The 25,302-nt window shown below is 39.6% G+C and overlaps 1 protein-coding gene across 1 annotated transcript; it reads right to left on the bottom strand.

Annotated features, from left to right (window-relative positions):
- Positions 1 to 1,575: 1,575 nt before the first annotated feature.
- Positions 1,576 to 24,933, bottom strand: LOC138805654 (aldo-keto reductase family 1 member C13-like). Its single transcript, XM_069990560.1, has 9 exons — positions 24,817 to 24,933; positions 24,205 to 24,372; positions 23,055 to 23,171; positions 22,153 to 22,230; positions 21,487 to 21,609; positions 6,768 to 6,877; positions 5,842 to 6,007; positions 3,244 to 3,326; positions 1,576 to 1,838 (listed from the first exon to the last, which is right to left on the bottom strand). Exons 1-9 carry the CDS (start codon positions 24,898 to 24,900, stop codon positions 1,796 to 1,798), a joined length of 972 nt encoding a protein of 323 aa, XP_069846661.1. The 5' UTR covers positions 24,901 to 24,933; the 3' UTR covers positions 1,576 to 1,795.
- Between the last annotated feature and the right edge of the window lie 369 nt (positions 24,934 to 25,302).

The following is a 25,302-nucleotide window of genomic DNA, read 5'->3' as shown; positions in this document are numbered from 1 at the left end:
ATAATGGAATTCTATGCCTCCATCAGAAAGAATGACATTGCTCCATTTGGTAGGAAATGGAAAGACTTGTGGAAAAAATATATTAAATGAAGTAAGCCAGACTCAAAGAAACATAGGTCCCATGGTTTCCCTTATCTACAATAACTAGTATATGTCTAGGTCAAGCAGAAGAGATCAAGAGCTATATACATATGACCATATAACTGGATGCTAAGCAAAATGAACCCAAACATAGGTACAAAAGAGGTTTTAATCTTTTTGCTGGTCTTTTTAATGTACTTATAATGCACTATGTGATTTTTTTATTTCTTTGTATGTTCTTTCCCAATGGACAACCTCTCTTGTCACTGTATTTGATTCTGGTGTTCTGCATCTTGTATATACATTTTTCTAATTTGGGGAGGGGAAGGGAAATAACAAAATGCTGAAATAAGGATAGAGGTTGACCCATTGTAACAATGAGATGTACAAGACAGAATGTTGAAAATGAATTTTACAATTTTGTGGGTGGGAGTGAGGGTGAGAGGGGAGGGAGGATTTGGGAGGTGGTGACAAAATGGATGGTAGGGGAAAAATAAAGGAGGGTGTAACAATGCTCAATAGGAAATGTACTCTTTACCTTGCTCATGTAACTGTAACCCCTCTGTAGAGTATCTTTATAATAAAAAATATTTTTAAAATGTTAAAAGTTTCAGTGCACATGTAAATAAATTGATCAGTTTATAATTTCAGGCCCTCCTGTTCCCACTTCATTTTCTTTTGCTCAAAGCAGATGGTTTATGTCTTGGTCCATGTCTCCACTTCTAGCTTTTTTGCTGGTTAATTAGAGATGAGAGTCTCAAGGACTGGTTTCAAATCTTGATTCTCAGATCTCAAGCTCTTGAGTTGTTATGATTATAAGTGTGAACCACCAGCATTCAGCTCAGCCTATATTTGATGAAAAATGTGAAAAGCTCTCTAATGTCTTCAGGATGGAATGATGTAGAAACCATTTGGTATAGTAGCTTTCCCAAGGAGGGATGTGTTCAACTCTTTCCTGCTGACCAAGCATCTCATCTCAATCCTGATCTTGATCACTGCTAATGATTCACCACTTCACCAGAGTTCAAACCTCCACAGGAATACTTCACTCTTCAGTTTCTAGGTGCTTTAATATGGAGCTGCCCTGAGACCAGTGATTATTCTTGCACTGTAACTCTCCTTCAACACTAAGAATCTTTAACTAAATGTCATGCACTGGAAGAACATTGACTGTTAATTTCCTGCTAACCATTATTTTCCTGAAGCCTGAGAACAAGACCATCCTCACCTCTCTAATGTCCACAGTGTGGCCATTAACAGCCAAGTGTAATGATGCATGCCTATAATCCTGGCACTCCAATGTTTGAGGCAGGGAGATCACATGTTCAAGGCCAAAGGGGCTATATTTCATTACTTAGTCTGAAACAAAACAAAACAAACTAACAGTATTATAGTCTTCTAATCTCAACCTTCAGACTTCTAGCTGGTCTTGGGTCACAATGAGGCGATAGGAAACACAACATACAAGTGATAGTGACAGGGGCGAGACAGATCTTCAAGGAGACAACTTTAATTTTATTTAAACAAGTGATGAAATTGGAAATCATTCTCTTCTAGGCGGGGTCGGGGAGTGGGGACTCAGCTTAAGCTGAGTGTAACTCCTAAGCGGCAGCAATGGAGTAGAACAGATAAATCCCAATGGCAGAGCCATTGGCTTCCCAGGGCCCTCTGTACACAGGAGTTTCAGGTAGAAGACGTCACACAGGCCTCCCTTTCAGTATTCATCAGAAAATGGATAATTAGGGTGATCAAGAAAGCTACAAAGACAAAGAATGCATACCATAAGCTCTAGGATCCATTTCTATAGAAGTTCATATGTGATTTCTATAAATCTACAATTCAGTTAGAAATTAATCATTATATTTTCTGACTATTTTCTGCCATTCTAATTTTCATGACTTTAACTTTACACAAAGTAGTTTTAAAATATAAGAACCAAACTCTCCCAACTATATTGAACAGAACAGAACACACAGGAAAAATGAGAATAAGCATAGATGCATACTTCTCCCTTCTCTCTGTGTGTCCATCAAACAAAGGAAAGAAATTTTTTTAATGCCCCTTTTCATTTCAGTTTCTAATAGAGAAAAGAAATCTCTTATGTCAAGCTCAGTACAAAGACAATTTCAAAGAGCAACCAACACAAAAAGTACTTTAAGGTTATGTTTGGGATGACAAATGTAATTTAAATTTTACTACTTCATTTAAGTTATGTATATAATTTAAATTAATTTGCTATTTTATTGGATTAGTTACTACTATCATGTATACCATATTGTATTAGATTCAGATATGGAAGAAGTAATTTATAAAACATAGGTCCACATTACCATAGAATGGATAGAACTCTATATTTACCAATACAAAATATAAAAGTAACAAAGAAACATTACCTATGGAAGTATTTAAGATGAATGTAAATTTTTTTTTTCGGTTGTGGGGCCTGAACTCTGGGCCTGGGGGCTGTGACTCAGCTCTTCAGTTTAAGGCTAGCACTCTACCACTTGAGCCACAGCACCACTTCCGGCTTTTTTCTTTTTTGCTTATGTGGTGCTGAGTAATCGAACCCAGGGCCTCTGGCATGCAAGGCAAGCGCTCTACCACTGAGCCACCTTCCCAGCCCAGAATGTAAATTTTTATTGTTTAGTGCTTTGTCTCTCATGGTGTTATGTCCCTAGATTAGTTTCATCTTTCTCCATACTAATAAAAATTTTAATAATGATAATGTATCTACCCATTTTTGAGCAATGCTACTGTAGATTTGCTAATCTCCTTTCAAATAGGAGCACATTTATTCTTATCACAAATTAACAATATGAACAACCAAAGGGATATATACTACTTTGTTCATGCTCATGTATGACATATGCCCATTGTCACATTCCTTGAGTATAGACCATGGAGAAAGACATTTTTGATGACTATGAATTTTCTTCAATGATGGAAACAGCATTTACTTGTTTTCATGCTGTCTTCTCCTAAATTTCGTTGTCTTCTGCACTGAGATATTCCTAGTTCAGAAACTCAAAAACAAATGTTCCATTGACTCCCACAATGGGAGCCATTGGAGAGGCAAAGAAAGTGTTCAGGTTCTAAAAAGGACAGAAGAGACCAGAAACTAAATGAAGTTGAAGCTTAAAATAAAATGATAACATTACTTACATATCAGCAGGAAGATATCTGAAATTTCTGTTCAGGCCATCTAGGACTTTCATGTCCTCTAAAGATAACTGGAATCCATAAACCTATGATGCAAGCAGAAACATTTTAAAATACTTAGACACTACGCTGACCAATCTTGAATATGCAAATAAATCAGATTTCATAGTCAGCATTTAAAGCATCTTTCAAATTTCTTGAAACCCTAAGTTTATTGAAGCTACAAGGTGCTATATACAAAAGAAGACATGAAAAGTAGCTGACCCAGAAACACTGCTCATATTATTAAAAGATTTTAGCTTCATAGAAGTTACCAAAGAATGAACAGCAAGTTTTTTTTTAATTGTGAAAATACCGTACAGAGGGTTTACAATTACAGGGGAAAGATAATGAATACATTTCTTATCAAGCACTGTTGCTTCCTCCTTTGTTTCCCCTTCCCATCCCTTCCCATACTCCCTGCCCCCCCACCTTATCCTTCCTCCCTCCACCAAAGTTGTAAAGTTCATTTTTCGACATAACGACTTATACATCTCATTGTTGCAATAGGTCCACCTGTATCCCTATTTATACGATTTGAACAGCAAGTTTTGAAACAACACAATTCAAATATCTTCATGCATACAGCTAGATTTCTATATCAATTAAAAAACAATTAAAAGAACAAGGCTCTTTTCAACATAATTAAATTCAGCATTGTCCAAATGTTAATTATATCATTTTAAATGGAAAATGGAGATGGCTTGAAAAGAATCTTTTCACCTAATTTGGGCCCCTTGAAGAACAAATCAAATTTCACTAATTATAGTTTGATGGTGGTGGGGGTGAGGGTGGTAGTGGTATATGTCTATGAGAGAGGGAGGGAGACAGAGAGAGAGAAACATACAGACAGACAGACACTGAAAGAAGCAGAGAGACCAAAAAATAATCTCTGAAATTAAATTAGATTGGTTAATAATTTAGAAAATCACAACGTAGATATCAGAACACTAATAGACTTATTCAGGTAAGAGGATAGTAAAGTTATTCTAAATATAACAGGACAATCTGTCAAGAATAGCTAAGACACTCTTCAATGGCACAAGGGAAGGCTCAGGAAAATATTTTTTTTCCATATGGGACAATAAGACTGATGTTCTAGCACTATTAAGGCAATAGGAGAGAGGAAATGACACATTCAAAGTAGGAAAGAAGCCTTATATGCATTACTCTCACTGAGATCATCTATTTATCATTTTAAAATTATGTATGTGTATTATGTGTGCTACAATTGAATTAGAAGAAGGTTGTAATACTTTAGTAAGATGAGTAAGTAGAATGTTCTTATGATTCCAAAGTATAAAAGACCTGACACTAACCAGAGACAAAGCAAAGGCATGAATAGTACAATGACAGAAGAAAATTTTGTACATGAGAGCACACGAAAACCAGCATACAAACACAAGGAGAATGTTAGAGGAGATATTCTGATAAATCAGGGCTTGGAAAAAAACAGTTCATATTGAGAATATGTGAATGCAAATTAGTTATTAAAAGACCTTATTCTAGTCATACTTCTCAGTCTTCATACCTTTTGTTGCACAGATTTCCAACTTCTAGTAGGATGTGTTATTACTTCCCCATTCCTTAAATATGCTTACTTTTTAACATAGTAGAATTTAGCAAAAGCAGTTATATACCATTTCTGAGTCTGGGCATTGAAGGCATGCAAGGAGAAGCACATTGCCTTAGTGTATGTCTATGTGAAGACATACAACCTGCACTAGTTGGAAGAAATTGATACAAAACTGAGGAACCTAGGGAATAACACAATTACTATCACAAGACAGACTAGTCTGATTTTCCAGAAAATACGTGACAGTTCTGACATTGCTGCAAACTCAGCCAACATGAAAAAAACTTTACTGAATTTACGGCAAGTTTCCAAACAATAGGATATTTTGTTTTGGTCAGTCATGGGGCTTGAACTCAGGCCCTGAGTGCTTTATTTCCTTCAAGTCTAGTGCTCTACCACTTTGAACCACAGTGCCAGTTTTCTGGTGATAACAGTTTCATGGACTTTCCTGCTGAGACTGTCTTTGAACCACAATCCTCAGATCTCAGCATCCTGAGTAGCTAGGATTATAGGCATGAGTCACCAGCAATTGGCTTAACAATAGCACCTTGAACTAAAGAAATGTTCTAGTATGCACAGTTTGTTTTATAACTACTGCAAGTAATAATATAGCAAAAGTGATGTCATCAACCCGGATCAATGGACAAACAGGAAAGAAATCAACCAGTAGAGAAACTCAAAACAAAGCAAATGAAAAATACAAACATAATAACTTGCAGAATAAAAATCACTACTCTAATTAAGAAAAGATAATATCAATGGCGCAGGGATATGCAGTGCATGGATAATTTAATTCTGAAGCCAAAATATCATTGCTCTTCCCAATCCTAATTCTAAAATATGGCTGTTCCCATCTCTTCTTTTGTAAGTTAGGAGAAAAAATTTCCAAGAGCACAGGCATAGCCAATGCTACAGACAACCATCTGATCCAGAGGATTCACCTGAAGAGTAAATAGGAGCTCATATGCCAACAGCACCTTCATTACCTGCGCGTTCTCTTTCATCTCTTGTTCTTTGAAACTCTGAGCCAGAGTCACAACTCCACGTTGTACCTGGTAGCGAAGAGCAATCAGAGCTGCACTTCTATTGTACTTTTTGGCCAAGGTACCAAGAACTGGATCATTCAAGAGTACTGGGGAGCTCTGGTCCACCCTGGAAAGAGAGACAGAAGTGCTGAACTCCAGAGGCTGAGTACTCAGTTTTGTTGGGAGACTTCCAGAATGCATTGGAGTGCCCTTTTTCAGACCAGGAGTACTGGCTTAGCAAAAAAAGAGTGCACTTAAATACATATTTTCCCCTGGGCCAGTTCAGAATGTACTTTAAAGAGCTGAGACTAAGCTGGGCTCTGATGGCTCAGGCCTGTAATCATTGGTACACAGGAGGCAGAGATCTGAAGACCTTGGTTTGAAGCCAGCCCAGGCAGGAAAGCCCATGAGACACTTACCTCCAATTTACCAACAGAAAACTGGAAATGAAGCTGTGGCTCAAGTGATAGAGTGATAGCCTTGAGCAGAAAAGCTCAGGGACAGCATCCATGTCCTGAGTTCAAGGTCACAATGGACAAAAATGAAATAAAACAACAACAAAAAAAAACTACAACAGGCTGGGAAGGTGGCTAAGTGGTGAAGTGCTTAGCTCGCATGCATGAGGCCCTGGGTTCAATTCCTCAGTACCTCATAAACAGAAAAGGCCAGAAGTGGCACTGTGGCTCAAGTGGTAGAGCACTAGCCTTAAGCAAAAGTAGTTCAGGGACAGCACCCAGGCCCTGAGTTCAAGCCCCAGGACTGGAAGAAAAGAAGGAAAAAAAAAAAACCATCTAGAGCTAACAACAACAACAAAAGCTGAGTCTACAACAATAAAGATACCTTTTCAACAATAGTGTTCTAAGCAAACTCCCTGCTGTACTTATTACCATCGTTTGTATCTTTGAGTTCCCAGAGCGGAATAGGCAACCAGAACAATATCCTTCGACTTGCAGAAATCCAGCAGCTTTCCCTGGTTGAGATACGGATGGCACTCTACCTACACATGAATAAGACACAATGCTATCACATTAAAATATCAGACAAAGCTGAACAATTAAAAAAACGTGGAACATTAAATTGGAATTAAAATTATCAGCATAAAGTAATGTTTTTGTTATAAAAATAATCTTATATCCTTATCATCATTGTATGTTTCTTTTTTTTTTTTTGGTTGGTTGGTTGGGGGCCTAACTCTGGCCTGGTCACTGTCCCTCAGCTCTTCAGCTCAAGGCTAGCACTCTACCACTTGAGCCACAGTGCCAATTCCAGATTTTTCTGCCTATATGTTGCTCTGAAATCAAACCCAGGGCCTCATGCATTCAAGGCAAGCACTCTACCACTGAGCCACCTTCCCAGCCCCATTGTATGTTTCTTAAAGTAATTTTCTTGAGTTAATCAATTCTGTGGACCACATTATCAATGCTGAATACAATTATCTACTTGTAACAAGGTAATTTCTTATTTTTACAAAGAGGTACACACATACACACACAAAGAAAACAGCTGCTGGTGACATTCGGTCAAAGTTGTGCATTGGAACCAATAATCAGCAAAATCCATTTTAACAAGACAGTAAATAAACATTCATGAATTTGTAAGAATACACTTGCAGAAACCAAAAGGAGGGACAAAAATATTTTCCCCTGCTGATGAATTCCTTATCAGAGCATTGTTTTGAAGAGGAAGGTTAATCAGGATCCTCATCTCACAGGACTAATTAGTTTATTCAGGTGAGGAATAAAATTGTTTGCATTCTAAGATAGGGAAGCAAAGTAATTAGAAGAAAAATACGCACAAATCCCGAGATTCTAATTTTCCTAACAATCATTGATGGAAACTAAAGAATTATGTGTAAATGTGCCTTGAGATTGAACCTTGGAGATGAACAAGTAGGAAGGACTTTAGAAATATTTATAACGTGATTGCACAATGGTAAATCATGCCTTTACAAAGAGCTGAGGCCAGGAATAGTCAGCCAAATGATGAAAATATGCATCTTTACTATTACAAGAATGGCATGCTCCCTAGTACAATTCTATTTGAAAAATATAGCATTCCATCAATTGTCCTACCTACTTGACAGAAATTGATGCAAAAAATCTAATTACTATCATAAGACAGGAGGATTTGGTGACTATTTCAGGTTAAGAATATAAGAAAGGCAACATAAAACAAAGTGTGAAAACATGGGAGCATAGAAATACAAAAGAACCGTGGGAAATTTGAATACATACTGGATTTAAATGTCGAAAACAAATTACTATTAACTTCTTGGGGTACGGTGCTAGAAGTTCATGTGGGAGAAATCTTCATTCCTAGGAGATATGCTCAAAGATCATCCACAGGGAAGAGCTGTGTCTACACTTTGCTCTGAAGAGATTCAGCAAAGTATTTCAGATTGGGATGGAGACTCATGGACATAAATGTCACCACATGTAAGTTACTTTCAATACAGGATTGAGAACATGAATATTTTATATAAAAGTATCAATAATTCTAAATGTTTGATATATTTCAGATCTTGAGTCAGCTCTGTGTTCTGTGGTAAGTTCCTCAGAGTGCATTTCTTCTACCTTTAGTGTCACTATAAATGGATGGCATGATCAGTCTAATCTGGATGACTTTCACAGATTCTGTTTTCCTTTCCATGTAAATGTACTGATAACCAAGTAAGCCAAGATGAACAGAAACACTGAAACTTCACACAAGCCCGTACCAATGTCTACCATTTCATTCTACCCTTACTATCAGCTAAATCTTCTCAAAGACAATCTTAGACTTATTCCTGTAATAGCAATCCTACAGTCCAATATCCTGCCAGTCTTCCAAACTCAAGTGTGCTTAACAAATGCTGCATCCTAGATATATGCCTGAAAATGGAATCAATTAAACAAAAAATGTATACTCTCATTAAAATAAGAATTTTAATCATCAGAGACACCATTGAGAGACTTCCATATTCTCTGAGAAAAAGACATTGGTGTAAGAATCTTTCCTTCCAATCAAATGACATCAACTGAAAAGGTTGAAAAAAACCTTACAGTAATACTAGTATATGTCTGAGACAAGCAGAAACGGTCAGATAAGAACTCAAATGTTTTTTCTTTCTTGCTATTGTTTTTAACATATTTATAAGATGATTTCTTTGTTGCTTTGTATGTCCCTCCCACACGGTATAACCCCTGTTTTCACTGTAATTGATGTTGGTATAATTTGGGGAGGGGAAGGGAAAAAACAAATTGTTTAAATAGGGATACAGGTGGACCCATTGCAACAATAAGATGTACAAGTTGTTATGTCAAAAAACGAACTTTACAACTTTGGTGCGGGGTTAGGGGTGAAGGGTGGGGAGGAGATGGGAAGAGATAGTAAGGGGGAACAAAGGAGGAGGCAACAATGCTTGATAAGAAATGTACTCATTACTTTGCTCATGAAGAGCTAAAGTAACTCCATTTTAAGTTAACCCCACCAACCTGTAGCTGTCCTGTCCTCAGAATAACACCGAAAGAGGAACAGTTCTCGAAAAAACTGCAGGTTGCCACCCTTAAGTAACAGAGCAATTGCCCAAGTGTTCCAGCAGAAAAAGGGAAGTGTGGTCAGGGTGGACTCAAACCTCAGTACTATGCAATTTTTAACCAATCATGTAACTGCTGTGTGGAAACCCCCTGAACTTGTGAAGGTGTTTGTTCAATACTATAAAAAGCTATGCTGATTTTGTTCTCGGGGCCTCTTAGCATCACCAGTTACCAAGTGCACGGAGGACCAAGCTTAAGCTTGCACTAAACGACTCTTTGGTGTTTGCTTTGATCATGGTCTCTGGTGGTCTGTGAGGGGATGTCAGAAACTGGACACTTCATCTGGGGGCTCGTCCGGGATCCCCCCCATAAGCCAACCCAGACACCAGATCACAGAGTCATGAAAAACTTGGCCAGTAAGTTGAGGCATTGCTGTTCTGTATTTTTGGTAACTTGCAGGTTCTGTATCTATAATTCTGGTTTGCCGCAGGGTCTGTATTATTCTGGTTGGCAAAGAGTCTTGGAGGATGCACTATCAGGCTGCCAACGGGGTATGTGGGAGAAGTCCCCAGTCCCCATCTGGGTAAATTGCTGTTTAGTACAGATTTTGGGTCGGGGGGAATTTTCCGTCTGTAGTCTGACACTGATGTGCAGGCATTTTTTGGAGAATTTTCCAAGTCTGGCACTTTCTGGTTGGCAATTTATAATGAACAGCATATGTCTTTATCTTAAGTTGTATCTTTGTGTTGAGTGTTCTGTTTGTCATTCTGATTTGGCACCTTCTTCCTTGTTCATCTTACTTTCATTTTCAGATCAAGAGGGCATCCTTGAGTTCCCCGAAACCATTTCAAGGATGCTAAAGACAGGGCCCACAATTTAAGTGTGAAAATTAAAAAAGGAAAAACTAATTACTTACTGCCAGTTGGAATGGCCCACCCTTGACAGGGGGTGGCCAGCCGGAGAGACCTTCAATTTATCAACCATATTCAGGATGAAACTGTCACTGACCACCTGCAAGTGGCCCCAGCAAGATCTTAGCCTCAGCCTCAGGCCTTGGCCCTGGGGGGGGGAGGGAGAGGGGGGGTCTGAGCATGGTGGAGAACCTGTCAGTCTGAGGGACGGTCGCTAGGAACTTCTTTCCCTTACCCCAAGATGACTGGGAATTTTCCTCCACCTTGGAAGGCCCCTGGGTCAATGTTTGCAGGAATCTAAAAGATAAATCCTCCAGAGGTGAGAAGAAGAGGTTCAAGTCCCCTGGTAAATGGATTTAAGTCCCACTTGTAAATGGTGGTGAGATGTCACTCCATTCACTGAGACCTGATTATGTCTTTGTGGCCACTTGTCTGTCTTTTTTACTTCGGTGTGTTTTATGTTCTGTTTTTTAAGGTAGGGAAGTTCTGGGTGAGAGTGGCAGGCTCACTCAGCAGACTCTGGATTCAGCTTGCTGATTGAGAAAGGCACAGAGTTCTGGTAGGGATAAACTGGGGGCCCATTATTCCCCAACTCAGCCTTTGGTTGTTGTCTTATAGTTTTAGAATTGATACCAGTTTTAAATGTGGATCCTTGGTTTTTGTGTTTATTTGTGTTTTTTTTTTTATTTATTTAAACATCTCTGGGGGAATAAAAGTTCCAGCTTCCAGCTGGGCTCAGTCTCAGACCTGCTATGCCTCCCCTCCCTGTGAGGTATGGAAGTTTGGTTCCCTTCAAGCCTCAGGCTGCATTTTCTCCTTGTGGAGGCTGTGGGCAGGGAGCAGGTGGAAGGCTGTGTGCTTGGTTTGAACTTTTCAGCTAGTCCTGACAATGTAACAATTTGTAAAGTGCTCTTGTTTAAAATTGGATAAAAAAAATCAGACCAGGTTAGTTTCAGGTGACCCCCTCCCCCAGCCCTCCTCCAACAGAAGGGATTCAAAAGACCCATTGGTGAATCACCTTGCTAAACAAGCAAGCTCTGGAAAAATGAAGCTCAACAAAGGTACTTAGTTTAAAAGAAATACTGTCTTAAATTTTTGTTTAAAAACTTTAAAAAATGTACATACAACTGATTTTGATTTTTGTGCCCTTTAAGATCTGTGTGCAGCAAGATCTGTGCGAGTGTTTTGTATGTGTCTGTGAACATGTTCAAGATAAGAATTGTCAGCATGCTGTAACAATTGGGTGAGTTTAAATTTAAAATGTAAAAGGTTAGGGAGGACCAAGATGGCGACAGGGCAGTACTCAGCTCTCCCCAACCAAAAAGAGAGTTCAAGTTCCAATGCTTAATCTCCCCAAGAGACCGACAACAACAAAAAGATGAACACCCAGAGAAAAACAGGAGGCAGAAAAAAACAAAAAAGAAAGAGAGAAAAAGAAGAATTTCAGAACAGAGAAGCGTGAAGACCCCTCCCCTAACCTCTACTGGCCACGTGGCAGTGTGCCAAGCCATGGCCAGCCCCACAGGGCGGGGGGCTGCCAGAGTCCCAGGAGCCGGGAACCTGCACAAAGATCCCACCCCCACCCCTCACTCTTCATCTGAGCAGAGAGGCTCCATCCCACCAAAGCCACTTGGCCGCACAGTGGGAACCCCAGAGCTACAAGGGATGCCCACAGAAAACCAGAGCAGAAGACCTGCAAGGAACTGGTGCTGATCCAGAAAGCTCAGAGATAAACCCCAGCACTCAGAACCTGCACGGAGGCCCCTCCCCAACCCCTCGGGTGGAGGCCCGAGGTCCATCACACAGCACAACCCAAACAGTATCAACTGAGGCAGAGACAGAGGAGAAACACTCAGAGCCACCACCGCCCAGCCCAGCCCAGCCCACAACCACTTAAACTGAACTCTGATTGCAATGGCAACCAACTAGCTCCAGGGTGAGTACCCCGCAGGGAACAGTGTATCCCTCAAGGGAGACCAGAGCTGGTGGGAATCCCCAGACCCTGACCCAGGCCCCCTACCCCAACACCTGGACCTCAGGACCCACTAAAACTGGGAACTGTTCGAGAGCTCCACCAGCCCATGGACCACACCCAGCTGGCCAGGCTAGAGCAAGAGCGCCCCTGGAAGGGAGCTTAAATGCCCAAGCCAGGAACAGTGCCCCTGGGTCAAAACTGCCAACAGTGGAAGAAATTTGAACTGTGTACTCCAGGCTGCGTAACCTAGGTGGGATACACAGCAGCACAGGTCCAACTGGCTTGCCCCAGGCCGGGGAGGCCTGGAGATCCAATGCCTGGGCAACTCAACCAACTCCTCCCAACTAAAGTCAGAAGCTGAGCATACGCCTCATCAGACGGGGGGAAACAGGGAACTGTACCCCTTGGGAATCACACCTGTGACAGCAAAAGACCCAGGGGTTCAGAACAAGAAAAGCCTAAACCCCACCAGAACCCGACCTATATATTCTAGGCTGGGAATTGGACAACACAGGCCACCAGCACCAGATAATAGTCAGGAGCTCAGGCTAGTAAGGTGGCTCAGCAGTAGAGTGCTTGTCTTAGGTGCATGAGGCCCTGGATCTGATTCCTCAGCACCACATAAGCAGAAAGGACCACAAGTGGTGCTGTGGCTCAAGTGGTAGGGTGCCGGCCTTGAGCTGAAGAGCTGAGGGACAGTGCCCAAGCCAGAGTTCAAGCCCACAACCAGACAAAAAAATAAAAAATAAAACAAAAACAGCAGGAGCCCATAGCAGACTCCAGCATCTGGGAGAGTGCATCCAGCACATCCAATCTCACCGAGAGCACCTATAGGAGCAAACAGGAGCATCTGGGCTGCTCAACCCTTCTAAAGGCAGGAACTGCCAGTGATCTATGGCAGAGAGCTGAGAACCCTATGTGGGTCAGACCAGCAGCTGGAGGTCGGCCCCCAACAGAACCGAGATCAGGTACAGACTCTCTCTACCAGCACAGAAACAGCAACCAAGCAAAGACAGACACCTATTGACCAAAACAAAATTTCAGATTAGTCTCCAATAATCCCTGAATCCCCATGTGAAAATCACAGAGAAAAATTACAAGGTTTATCAACACCCAGGATAGCAAGCTATCCCCAAAAGTCAGCAGCCACCCAGGGGAGAGCCCCAGTGAGAGCAAAGCAGGAATGGAAGACAAAAGCTACATCCAAGAGATGCTGGAGGCAATGACTCAAGAAATAAAGTGAGAAATAGACCAGAAATGGAAAGAACACAGGGTCGAAATATCGAAAGAGATGCAGGATATCAAACAGGAGATGCAAGCAAAAATAGAGGCAGCACACACCTCACTAAGAGGTGAGATTAGTACTTTGAGAACCAGCATCAAATCAATAAATGAGTCCATTTCCTCCATGCAAACCACAATGGAAGCCATAGTTAACAGGGTGAGCGAAATGGAATGTAGAGTGTCAGATACAGAAGACAGAATACACCAACTGGACAAAAAAACAACCCTAAAACAACACAGTATACATTCTTCTCAGCAGCTCATGGAACTTTCTCCAAAATAGACCTTATCATAGTTCATGTAAGGAACTTAAGCAAATACAAGGGGATTGACAATCTCCTGTATCCTATCTGACCACAGTGGACTCAAGCTAGTTCTCAATAACAAAGCATACCATAGAAATTACTCAAATACATGGAAATTGAACAGCACACTTCTAAGCAATGCCTGGGTAACAGAAGAGATTAAAGAAGAAATTTAAAAATTCCTACAACTCAATGAAAATGAAAACATATCACAAAGAAACTTGTGGGAGACAGCAAAAGCAGTCCTGAGTGGCAAATTTATTGCCCTCAGTGCCCACATCAAGAAAATAGAGACAGACCAAGTAAATAATCTCATGTTGCAATTAAAACAGCTAGAAAAACATGCAAAAATGGAACCTAAAGTTACTAGACAGAGCCAGATAACCAAACTAAGAGTGGAGAATAATGAAATAGAGAATAGGAGAATCATAACCAAAATTAACAAAACACAAAGCTGGTTCTTTGAAAAAATAAATAAAATTGATGGACCATTGGCAAAATTAATTTAAAAAAGAAGAGAGGAAACCTATATTAACAAGATTAGGGATGCCACAGGAAAAATCACAAAATGTACCCAAGATATCCAAACAATTTTAATGGACTACTTTCAAAAGTTATACTCTCTAAAGAAAGAAAACCTGGCAGAAATGGATGCATTTTTAGAGAAAAACAAGTTGCCCAAACTGAGCAAAGAAGAAGTAAATCAATTAAATAATCTAATATCCTACAACCAAATACAGGAAGCAATCAGAAGTCTTCCTAGAAAGAAAAGCCCAGGCTCAGATGGATTCACAACAGAATTCTATAAGACCTTTAAAGAAGAACCTAATACCCATACTCCTCAAGTTCTTCAGAGAAACAGAGAAGGAGGGAGCTATCCCAAACTCATTCTACGATGCCAATATCACACTCATCCCCAAACCAGGCAAAGACCCAACCAAAAAAGAGAATTACAGGCCAATTTCCTTGATGAACACAGATGCAAAGATCCTTAACAAAATTCTAGCTAACAGAATCCAGAAACACATAAAAAAATCATACACTATGACCAGGTAGGCTTCATCCCAGAGATGCAGGGATGGTTTAACATATGTAAGTCAATAAATGTAATCCAACAGATCAACAGAGCCAAGGTCAAGAATCACATGATTATCTCCACAGATGCAGAAAAGGCCTTTGATAAAATTCAACATTCATTCATTCTAAAAGCTCTGGAGAAAATAGGAATAGAAGGAACATTTCTTAAAACAATATAAGCCATTTATGACAGACCAATAGCCAATATTACACTTAATGGGGAAAAGCTACAACCAATTCTCCTAAAATCAGGAACAAGGCAAGGATGCCCACTGTCTCCACTCCTCTTCAATATAGTCCTGGAACCCCTAGCCAGGGCAATAAGGCAAGGAAAAGACATTAAAGGGATCCGCATAGGGCAAGAAGAAGTTAAACTACCCTTTTTTGCAGATGACATGATACTATACATTCATGATCCCAAAAACTCCATCCCCAAACTCTTAGAAATCATAAATCACTTCGGCAAAGTAGCAAGATACAAAATCAACCCACAAAAATAGTAGCCTTCCTATACACTGACAATGTACAAGCAGAGAGGGAAATAAAGGAAGCAACCCCATTCACAATAACCTTCCAAAAATAAAATATTTAGGAATTAACCTAACCAAAGATGTAAAAGAACAATTTAATGAAAATTATAAAAAATTAAAGAAAGAAATTACAAAAGATGCTAGGAAATGGAAAGACCTCCCATGCTCTTGGATAGGCAGACAATATAGTGAAAATGGCAATACTGCCAAAATTAATATACAAATTTAATGCAATTCCTATACAAATCCCAATGACGTACATCTCTGAAATACAGAAAACAGTCCAAATATTCGTATGGAACAACAAAAGACCTAGAATAGCCAAAACAATTCTAGGGAATAAAGACAACATGGGAGCAATATCCATGCCGAACTTCAAACTCTACTATAGAGCCATAATAACAAAGACTGCATGGTACTGGCACAAAAACAGACCCAAAGACCAATGGAATGGAATAGAAGATCCAGTAATAAATCCACATGCCTACAGTCAGCTGATATTTGACAAAGGAGTCAAAGACATACAATGGAAGAAACACAGCCTCTTCAACCACTGGTGCTGGGAAAACTGGGCAACCACATGCAGAAGACTAAAAGTGGACCCCAGCCTATCACCATGCACCAACATCAACTCAAAATGGATTAAGGACCTATCATTAAACCTGAATCTCTGAAACTACTGCAGGACAGAGTAGGAGAGTCACTTGAACTTATAAGCACAGGAAGGAACTTCCTGAACAGAGTCCCAGGGTCACAACAAATTGGAGAGAGACTCGACAGATGGGACTACCTTAAAATAAAAAGCTTCTGCACAGCTAAAGCTATAGCAACCAAGCTAGAAAGACAACCAACTAATGGGGGGGGGGGAAATTACCAGCAATGTATCAGACAAGGGGTTAATATCCAGTATATACAGGGAACTCAAGAAACTAATCCCTCCCAAACCTAACAAACCAATTACTAAATGGGCAAGGGAACTAAAGACAGACTTCTCAGATGAAGAGATAAAAATGACAAAGAAACACATGAGGAAATGTTCACCATCCCTGGTTGTGAAGGAAATGCAAATGAAGACAACCCTGAGATACCACCTTACCCCAGTCAGAATGTCCCACACATCCTCAAGTCAGCCAATGACAAATGCTGGAGGGGATGCAGAGAAAGAGGAACCCTATTACACTGCTGGTTGGAATGCACACTTATACAACCACTTTGGAAAGCAGTCTGGAGGGTCCTCAGAAAGCTAAATATTGACCTCCCTTATGACCCAGTCATACCACTTCTAGGCATCTATCCTGAACAACAGGAACCAGTATACAAGGACACATGCACCTCCATGTTTATTGCAGCACTGTTCACAATAGCCAGGATATGGAAACAACCCAAAAGTCCCACCACAGATGAATGGATCCAAAAATTGTGGTATCTATACACAATAGAATATTATGCAGCCATTAGAAATGACAAAATAATGGCATTTGCAGGGAAATGGATGGAGCTAGAAGAAATCATGTTGAGCGAGGTAAGCCAAGAGCAAAGAGACAAATGGTACATGGTCTCCCTGATACGTGGATGTTAAATCCAAAATGTTAGGTGATATGACAAAATTAACAGGACTTAAGACACAAAGGACTTCCGCTCATCTGGTTGAATCACTACTAAATAACCCCATGCTGCTGATCACATGTATGGTATATATGTGTACACAGGAGGGGAACCAGGAAGATGACACAGAACTAGAAGGAATCAGGGAAAAACATATAACAGTGGGACCCATCAGCTGCACTGGACATTGACCAAAATGAACTAAGCCACTCAATGGCAGTGATGGGAGGGAGGGAACAAGTGGGAAAGAGGGAACAGCTGATGGTATGCAAAACAAAAGAAATGTACATATCACTCAATGTGGAAGAAATAACTGTATTGCAAAGCTCATAGAACTCATAAATGTTATAGACCATGATAGACAATTTGCTCCAGGAAAGTTAGAATGTGTTTGTGACTTTAACTGAGCATCACTATCCCACAATACTGTGAAATTTGGGGAATTATGTAACCACTTAATCACAATAAAAAATTTGAAAAAAAATGTAAAAGGTTATGAGGTTTGGACATTACCAAAAATTTTAAAGAACTTTCACATCATTTTAAGTGGCTTTTTAATGATTCTTTAACTTAAAAATTAGAAAATCTGGTATTTAAAATTTTAATATTTTAAAATGCATTAGCTATTTGGGATTTAGTTCCCTTGGCTAAAATTTGGGGATAAATATTAGAAATTTAAATGTAAAGGTTAGTTCAACACTGTCAAAGATGTTACCTATTCTGCCTGACCAAGAAAAAAAGAAAAGGGAAAAACTTAGAAGCCAACAGAAAATCTATCTTTAGGGGTGAGAGGTGAGCAGGCAGAAGTGCAGTTCAGCTGGTCATGCATGGTGGGACAGACCCTGGGGGGAGTCCACAGATGGTGGGATGGGCCCTGGGAGGAGTCCATGCATGGTAAAAGAGGGCAAGCTGGCCAAATGCAGTTCATCTAACCCTAAAGAGTCAGATTGGGTACATGCCCATTCCATAGGTGGGGCCAAGGGTCCATGTGGCCCATCTTTGTTCTGTCCCTTTTCCCTGCAAATAGACACTGGAAACAAGATGGTAAAAATTAGTGATGTGATGATCTGATTAGTATTGCTAAACTTACTCCTTGGATGCATTAAAATTAAAATTAAGAAGGCCTTAATAAGAGGGTTAAAAAAAGTTTATTTGTATAATGTGACTTTCTTTCAATGATGTTTTACAATTAGGATTTTTTTTTAAGTCATAAAGGTGTTAAGTCTAGTTCCTTGGTACAGTGATGGTGACTGTAATTCTTACACCAAGAAAAAATTGTCATTTGAGTTTAAAAGTTTTCATATGTATCTGTTTTAAAACAAGCAGCCAAGAGAAAATGAGTGACACTTGGCCTCAAGATTTCAAGGAATCTTTTCAAAACACAAATGAAAACTAAAGTATAAAATATTTTTTTTAAAGCTTAAAAATTAAAAATGGATTTTTGGATATAAAGTTTAAAAGTAAAATTGTTCTTAACATTTGCCTTAAAGTGCACAAAGAAAAAAATTAGAAATACCAAAATAATTGCTATTCCAGTTTGCTCTTATAGGTTTTTTTTTTTTTTTAACATTTCTAGTAAGCCCAGAGCAAAGTACAGAGGATTTTTACAAATTTATCAGATGTAACTCTGGCTCTTAGTAAGTTCCAAGTAAGAGCATGCTTAAAGGCTACTTCTATGTTGACCACCTTGTTTTTAATTGGAGTAAAGTGACCTTTTATAAGACTCATAGATCTGCAAACTGGTTCAAAGCCAGCCCAGGCAGAAAAAGGTCCGCTTGAAATTATCACCTCTACTCAGCCAGTGGAAGGCTGAAAGAGCAAGCAGAGTTGCTTTGGGACTCAAAGTGGCAGAGTGTTAGCCTTGAGCTGTAGAGCTGAGCGACAGCGCTCAGGCCCCGAGTTCAAGTCCAGCAACCAGCTAAGGGAAATGCCAATGAGGCATTTATCCCAGTGTGGAGAAGACAATCCTGGGACAAAAGCAACGGGGAACATCCAGAGGCAGTAAGCCACTGCTTGGATGGCAGAAATAATGTCAGATCCTAGAGTCATTTGTGCATGGCCCTTCAAAAACTGGTCAGAGCCAGGAGGTCATGGGAAGATAGTTTGTAAGCATGCCTAATGTTCATGACTACTTTGTAAGGGACAGAAACTTGTCAGTCATCTGTGATAGTACTAAAAAGCTAAGGTTGTAAAATGTGGGGGATAGTTTAAGTCCCAACCCCTGTATGTGCCAAAAGCCCTAATTGGCAGTAATTGAGTTGACACCAGCTACATGAAATTCATCTACTCAGAAAAAGTTTGTAAACCTGAGAGTGTGTTTCTATTAACATCTGTCTGAAGGCCTGCACAGGTAACTTAGGCATTGTTGGGGTCACTAGAGATCACATTCCTAAGCCATCCAAAACGATGCTTTTATAAACCAGAGTGCTAAACAAGCTACACTGTTGTAGCCAGAAACTGCTGTAGCCGGAGAAAAGGTTTGTGCATTTGTCAAAAGTTAAAATATTGTTCTTAATGACATCTAACCCTGGTAACCTCTTTGTAAAATAGGCTAAGGTTATAGGTTCCTGGCTAGGTAGGATCAACGTCCTTGAAGTCAGCTTGAAGAAGTTGCAGAAGATGGACCTTCACCCATCAACCCCTTTTTAAGATCAAGAGTCCAGAGTCAGTTTTGGAATAATGAGGCAAAATAGATAAAATAATTATTTTTTAAAAGGCATAAAAATAGTGTTAACAGGTGTGCAAGTGTGGAGATTGCATCCGTCAGAGATGGTTACAAGACTAAGCCTGTTGTGTCTGTTTACAAAAACATCTGGTTAGCAAAAACAGTTGTCATTTTGGTAAATTGTCCTGGGCTATTGTCTAAACAGTCTTGAAATCCAATGGGGTCAAAGCCTGCCAAGCCTATGCAATGTATCCTTAACCAGTCTGTGTAGAAATTTGCAGCCCAGCATGAGGTGTGACAGTCCCTTGGAGCCACTGAGAAACCCTGATGCTGCTGCTGCTGCTGCTGCTGCACACCCTAATGGGAAAAGTTGAAAGACAGCCTGACAGTCACCTGGAGAAAATCTACATCATTACCCAGACCACTTCCATCTACCTCCACTGTGGTAAAAGTAGATTTGAATTCCTGCCTGGTTCCATCACCTGAGACTGCATCCCGGTTGAAAGCTGATAAAACTAAGATCTTGTGGGACATTCTTTTAGTGATATCCAGTAACTCTCTCTATTCCCACAGTGGATATTGGGGGCAAGGATATCACTGGCTTGCTTGCCTTAGGCACTTCAGTGCATAGTGATCAATGTAGTCAGTAAAAAGAATAAGACCCAGCCCTGCTTTTAGCCTTAAAATCTAGCAAGCTTCTCCATCTCAGTGGTGCCTTGAGGCTGTTCTGAGATAACTTGGTTCCACAAGCAACAGGAAAAAATGGGCAGTTTTAAACTCTAGCCACAAAGAAGTTAAAGGAATTGTAAAGAAGCAGAGGGTAGTAAAGAAAGCCTTGGAAAAGAAATTGGGGAAAATTTGGTATCCTCTGGATAAAAAAGAATTTGAAAATAATGATTGTCTTAAAATGTTTATAAAAAAAGGAAGACAAACCTCAGAAAGTTTAACTATGTAGCAAATGGTATGAGTATGTCTTAAAAGTTGGAGCTTATGAGTACAGCTGGTATAAAATTAAAGTTAGGTGTGATACACAGAGTCAGGACTGGTGAAAGAAAATGTAAGGGCCTTTGGTACTGTTAATTTTGTTACAATTAGACCTTGTAAAAAAGAGATTAGTGCAGTCCATCTATTAGTTCTGAGCTCCCAATACCAAACTGTAAATATAAAAGACTGTGCCAATTAGAGGACCATGATTGGTCCCCGATGATCTAGAAGAGGAGGGAATGAAGAGCTAAAGTAACTTCATTTTAAGATTAACCCCACCAACCTGTAGCTGTACTACCCTCAGAATAACCCCGAAAGAGGAACAGTTCTCGATAAAACCACAGGTTGCCACCAACCCTGGCCACCCTTAAGAAACAGAGCAACTGCCCAAGTATTCCAGCAGAAAAAGGGAAGTGTGGTCAGGGTGGACTCAAACCTCAGTACTATGCAATTTTTAACTGATCATGTAACTGATTGTGTGGAAACACCCTGAACTTGTGAACTTGTTTGTTCAATGCTATAAAAGCTATGCTGATTTTGTGCTTGGGGCCTATTAGCATCACTAGTTACCAAGTGCATGGAGGACCAAGCTCGAGCTTGCAATAAACAACTCTTTGCTGTTTGCATTGATCATGATCTCGGTGGTCTGTGAGGGGAGGTCTGAAATTGGGCACGTCAATTGTAACCCCTCTGTACAGTATTTTCACAATAAAAAAATTGAAATAAAAGGTGAAGAGGAGGCTAAGGCAGCTCACCTGATTGCAGACAGGTTTGTGCTTGAGTCCTGGCTTGTTCAGGATCCTTTCTAGCTGCCTATGATTAAAGTTGGACACCCCAATGGATTTAGCCAACCCCGCATCCTTACACTTTTCCATGGCCTGCAGAGCAAGTGGAAATGAAAAGTCATTTGTATGGTTCACGCATCAATACACATGAAAGATGGAACTATTCAAGAGAACACAGTCAGGAGCTGGGAATATTTCTCAGTGGTAGAGCAGGTGTGCGGCTCTGTGTTTGATCACCCAGTATCCCATAACAAACAAACAAACAAACAAACACCAGCTAGACTGGCCAGAAATGGCAAACTCACTAGAATCGACTGTCCAAATGAGAAAATGATAACGATAATAACCAAAGATACAATGGCAGCCAGAAAAAGAATTTCTGGGTCCTTATTGGAGAATTGGAGACATTACTACATAAGAAGACAAAGATGTCTATTCCTATTGCCTTCGATTCCACCTCTCTCCATTTCTCTCTATTATTTTCCATCAATTTATCCACTGCTCTAGCACAACATCCTCATAAACCCAATGAATGTTAACAACCAAGGCTATGTACCTCATTGTCAGGTAGAGAAATATCACCCAGCTCTCTTCTGACAGCTTCCTCTGTTGCCTTTCCTTCAAATACTCACTCACCTCCCATGTGGCACAAAAATCCACTGTGTCCAATATCAATTTTCCATGTTCATCAGTTGGATAAAGGTCATCCCCTGGCTAGAAAAGAATCACTTACATCAGTCTCATTAGTCACATATTTGTTATTCATACAACCCTTCTCCGTGTATGAGAGGGAATGAGTCACTGAACATACAAGAAAGTGAGTAGAGCCTCACTCACTCCCCATACTGAACTATCAAGTGGCTTGTGTACTAAGTTCTTAGGAATATCTTTGGGTGTATAAGTTGCTCTATTCACTAATATTATGTGTACAATATTATTAAACAATCTTTCCACCAGTCCTGATGAAGTCTCCTGTTCACATAGGTAACTCTACTTATTCCTACAGTTTCCTCTAGTGAAATGTATAAGTTTCACTGAAAAAGACCATCATCAACAATGGATCTCTATATTGAACCTGCCTTAACTATCAAGAGTTTTTAGCTACCTGAACATCTGCTGTTTCAAGGACAGGCTAGTATAGATTGTATCCAAGTCGGCCCTTGATCATGGAAGTTGTGGAGGAGCTACTGATTGCTAATGACTGTGACACTTGAACTGTTTCAAGACCACATTTGCCACCAATAAACAAGGCTGAGAAACAAAGAAGCCTCTAGTAATGATGGGAGAAAATGTTGTATAAGCCTAGTCATTTCGAACTGTTATCTGTAATCTCTAAATATAGACAACACTTGAATTTTCTACCTCTTAATCCATTAATATTTGTCTAATTTACTTGCATAGTTGGTAAAACATACAAATAAACTTTATTTCAGTTCCTGACAGAAGCTTAACTCAAACATTTGTGGAAATTATGGTCATACCCACAAAGTTTGTCATACATATTGATCGTGAAAAAGCTGATAATATAAATTGCCTACCTTCATAGCCACTGGATAATGCATGAGATAGAGGTCAACATAATCCAGTTTGAGGTTTGCCAGTGATCTTTCCAAGCTAGGTTGGACCAGATCTGGATGAAGGGAAGTACACCAAAGCTACAGAAGTCAAAAAATAGAAATTGTGCTAGATTATTAAATGATCCAAACATGGACATTTATGTCACATAAGATTGATTCAGTTTGTACTGGAAATAAACAGATGTTGGAAAACACACCCTTCATATTTCGATTTCCTTTTATTTGCCCTGTCAAAGTGAATCCCATCATATTGGGTTATTGTTCATCAATATGTAGAAATTGGAAATACATTTTAAAGGGATATTTTTTAATCAAGTAATAATGATTTCCAATCTGAATTACTTTTCAGGCACATTATAAATTTATTATTGCTCTACGTCTCTCATTCATTAATACATGAACAACTAACATCTTTATATTTACATGGCTGGAGGGACATATTTTGAACATTTGAACATGTTATACAAATCAGTACATTTTAACTGAAAATCATTTACTATCCAGATAATATCAATTCTCTGATATTTATGAGTGTTAAAAACTGATCTTCTAAATGTGAAGAAAATGTAGAAAATAAACAAGGGGAGAAGGGAAGTCATAATTTGGGCATAGTCTATCTCACCTCAGAGCCCATTCTAAATAATGGTACTTTGAGTTAAGGACATATACATAAAGGCACTTCAATTTTATGGATTTATATACAGTCAGTAAATAGTCATGATCTTTGTAAATTGCTTCTTGTGTGCATATGAGTCTATCAGTCCTGGGTTTGAATGTAGGGCCTGACAACTGTCTCTGAGCTTCTTTGCTCAGGCTAGTGCTCTACCACTTGAACCACAGCTCCACTTCTGGTTCTTTAGTGGTTAATTGGAGACAAGAGTCTCCAGATCTTTCCTGCCCAGGCTGGCTTTGAACCATGATCTTCAGATCTCAGCCTCCTGAGTGGCTAGGATCACAGGCATGAGCCACTGACTCTCTGTTTTACATAATACATCCTATGTGGGAAATAAATAAGAATAAAAGGTACACCAATAACTGTTTTGATTTCATAATTTTCTCTTCTTTACATCACACCATTCATTTGCACACTTACACACTGTAGACATAATACCTTTGAGGTGAGGAATATGTCTTCCCTCTTCACAATGCCCTCTTCAATCTTGCTTCGAATGGCCTGCCCTACCTCCTCTTCCACTTGGTATGCATAAGCAGTGTCAATATGGCGGAAGCCGGCATCTATAGCTAACTTGGTAGCCTCCAAGGCCTTACTCTTAGGAACCTAGGAGAGCAACCAGAAATAGTATTTGGAGAAACAAGTTATCACTAGATCTCAGAGTACGCCAAGAGGATAATTGACCAGACTGAAGAGATTTGTACTACAAATCATTGTCAGATGGCATATTTGACAAAAGCCTCATTCCCTGACCATTGAATTCTCACTTTCTGTAATACTGAATGACACCCCATGTTGTTTTGGAGGCTATAGACCCAGCCTCTTTTTGACAGATTAAATGCTGATGAAAAGAATGTATTCTCAAATAATCTAGATTTACAAGAAGGTGTGGGCATAGCTAGAAGACGTGAAAACCAATGAATTCCCAGCCCTCATACAAGAAGTGGCTAAGTCATGTCAACCCAGTTCAGCTTCCAGTCATTCTAGAATTCTTTTCTACATTCTTTTTAACATTTTTTTTAACATTCATTCCACCATAGGCTAACTTACTTCGTCAGGTGTGTAGGTTCCAAAACCCAGTGTGGGGATGAAATGACCATCATTTAGTTTCACACAATGCTCCTTACAACTCATAGCTGGTCAGTTGTCTAAGCAGATGCTGTTCCTTCTGCTGCCTGCACAGGACACTGAGTAACTTATAGCCATACCCCCTGACTAATGGTTAACTAATGTGTAACTGTGTAATGATTAACCAGTGTTTCTACTGGTCTAATAATTAACTAATGTGAAGACAGAGGTAATGTTTCATATATAAGAAGAGAACTAAAATCAATTTATTTTTATAAAATTATTTTTTCTTATTCTATTGACATATATTGAATTGTACATAGTAAAGGGTTTGATCATGTCATTTCCATTCATGCATAAAGTTCAATAAAACTTCAATAAACTTTGTTCCATATATTACTACCTCCATCTAGATCTACCTATGATGGATGGATTTTTTTTTCTTCAGTGATTTGGGGGCCGCTCTTT

The sequence above is a fragment of the Dipodomys merriami genome, unplaced genomic scaffold, assembly GCF_024711535.1.
Source record: "Dipodomys merriami isolate MVZ:Mamm:240054 unplaced genomic scaffold, mDipMer1.0.p SCAF_4, whole genome shotgun sequence".
Lineage (NCBI taxonomy): Eukaryota > Metazoa > Chordata > Mammalia > Rodentia > Heteromyidae > Dipodomys > Dipodomys merriami.
This window is presented reverse-complemented; position numbering and strand designations above follow the sequence as displayed.

Bases quoted from the DNA above. Each gene is read 5' to 3' on its own strand.
- LOC138805654 (XM_069990560.1), bottom strand. From the start codon at position 24,900: ATGAGTTGTAAGGAGCATTGTGTGAAACTAAATGATGGTCATTTCATC. The intron at 22,231-23,054 runs GTAGGCAATTTA...ATTCTTTTCTAG, and splicing joins ATTATCCAGTGGCTATGAAG to CCAGGGGATGACCTTTATCC. The intron at 6,878-21,486 runs GTGAGCTGCCTT...ATTCATGTGTAG, and splicing joins ACAAACCTGTCTGCAATCAG to GTAGAGTGCCATCCGTATCT.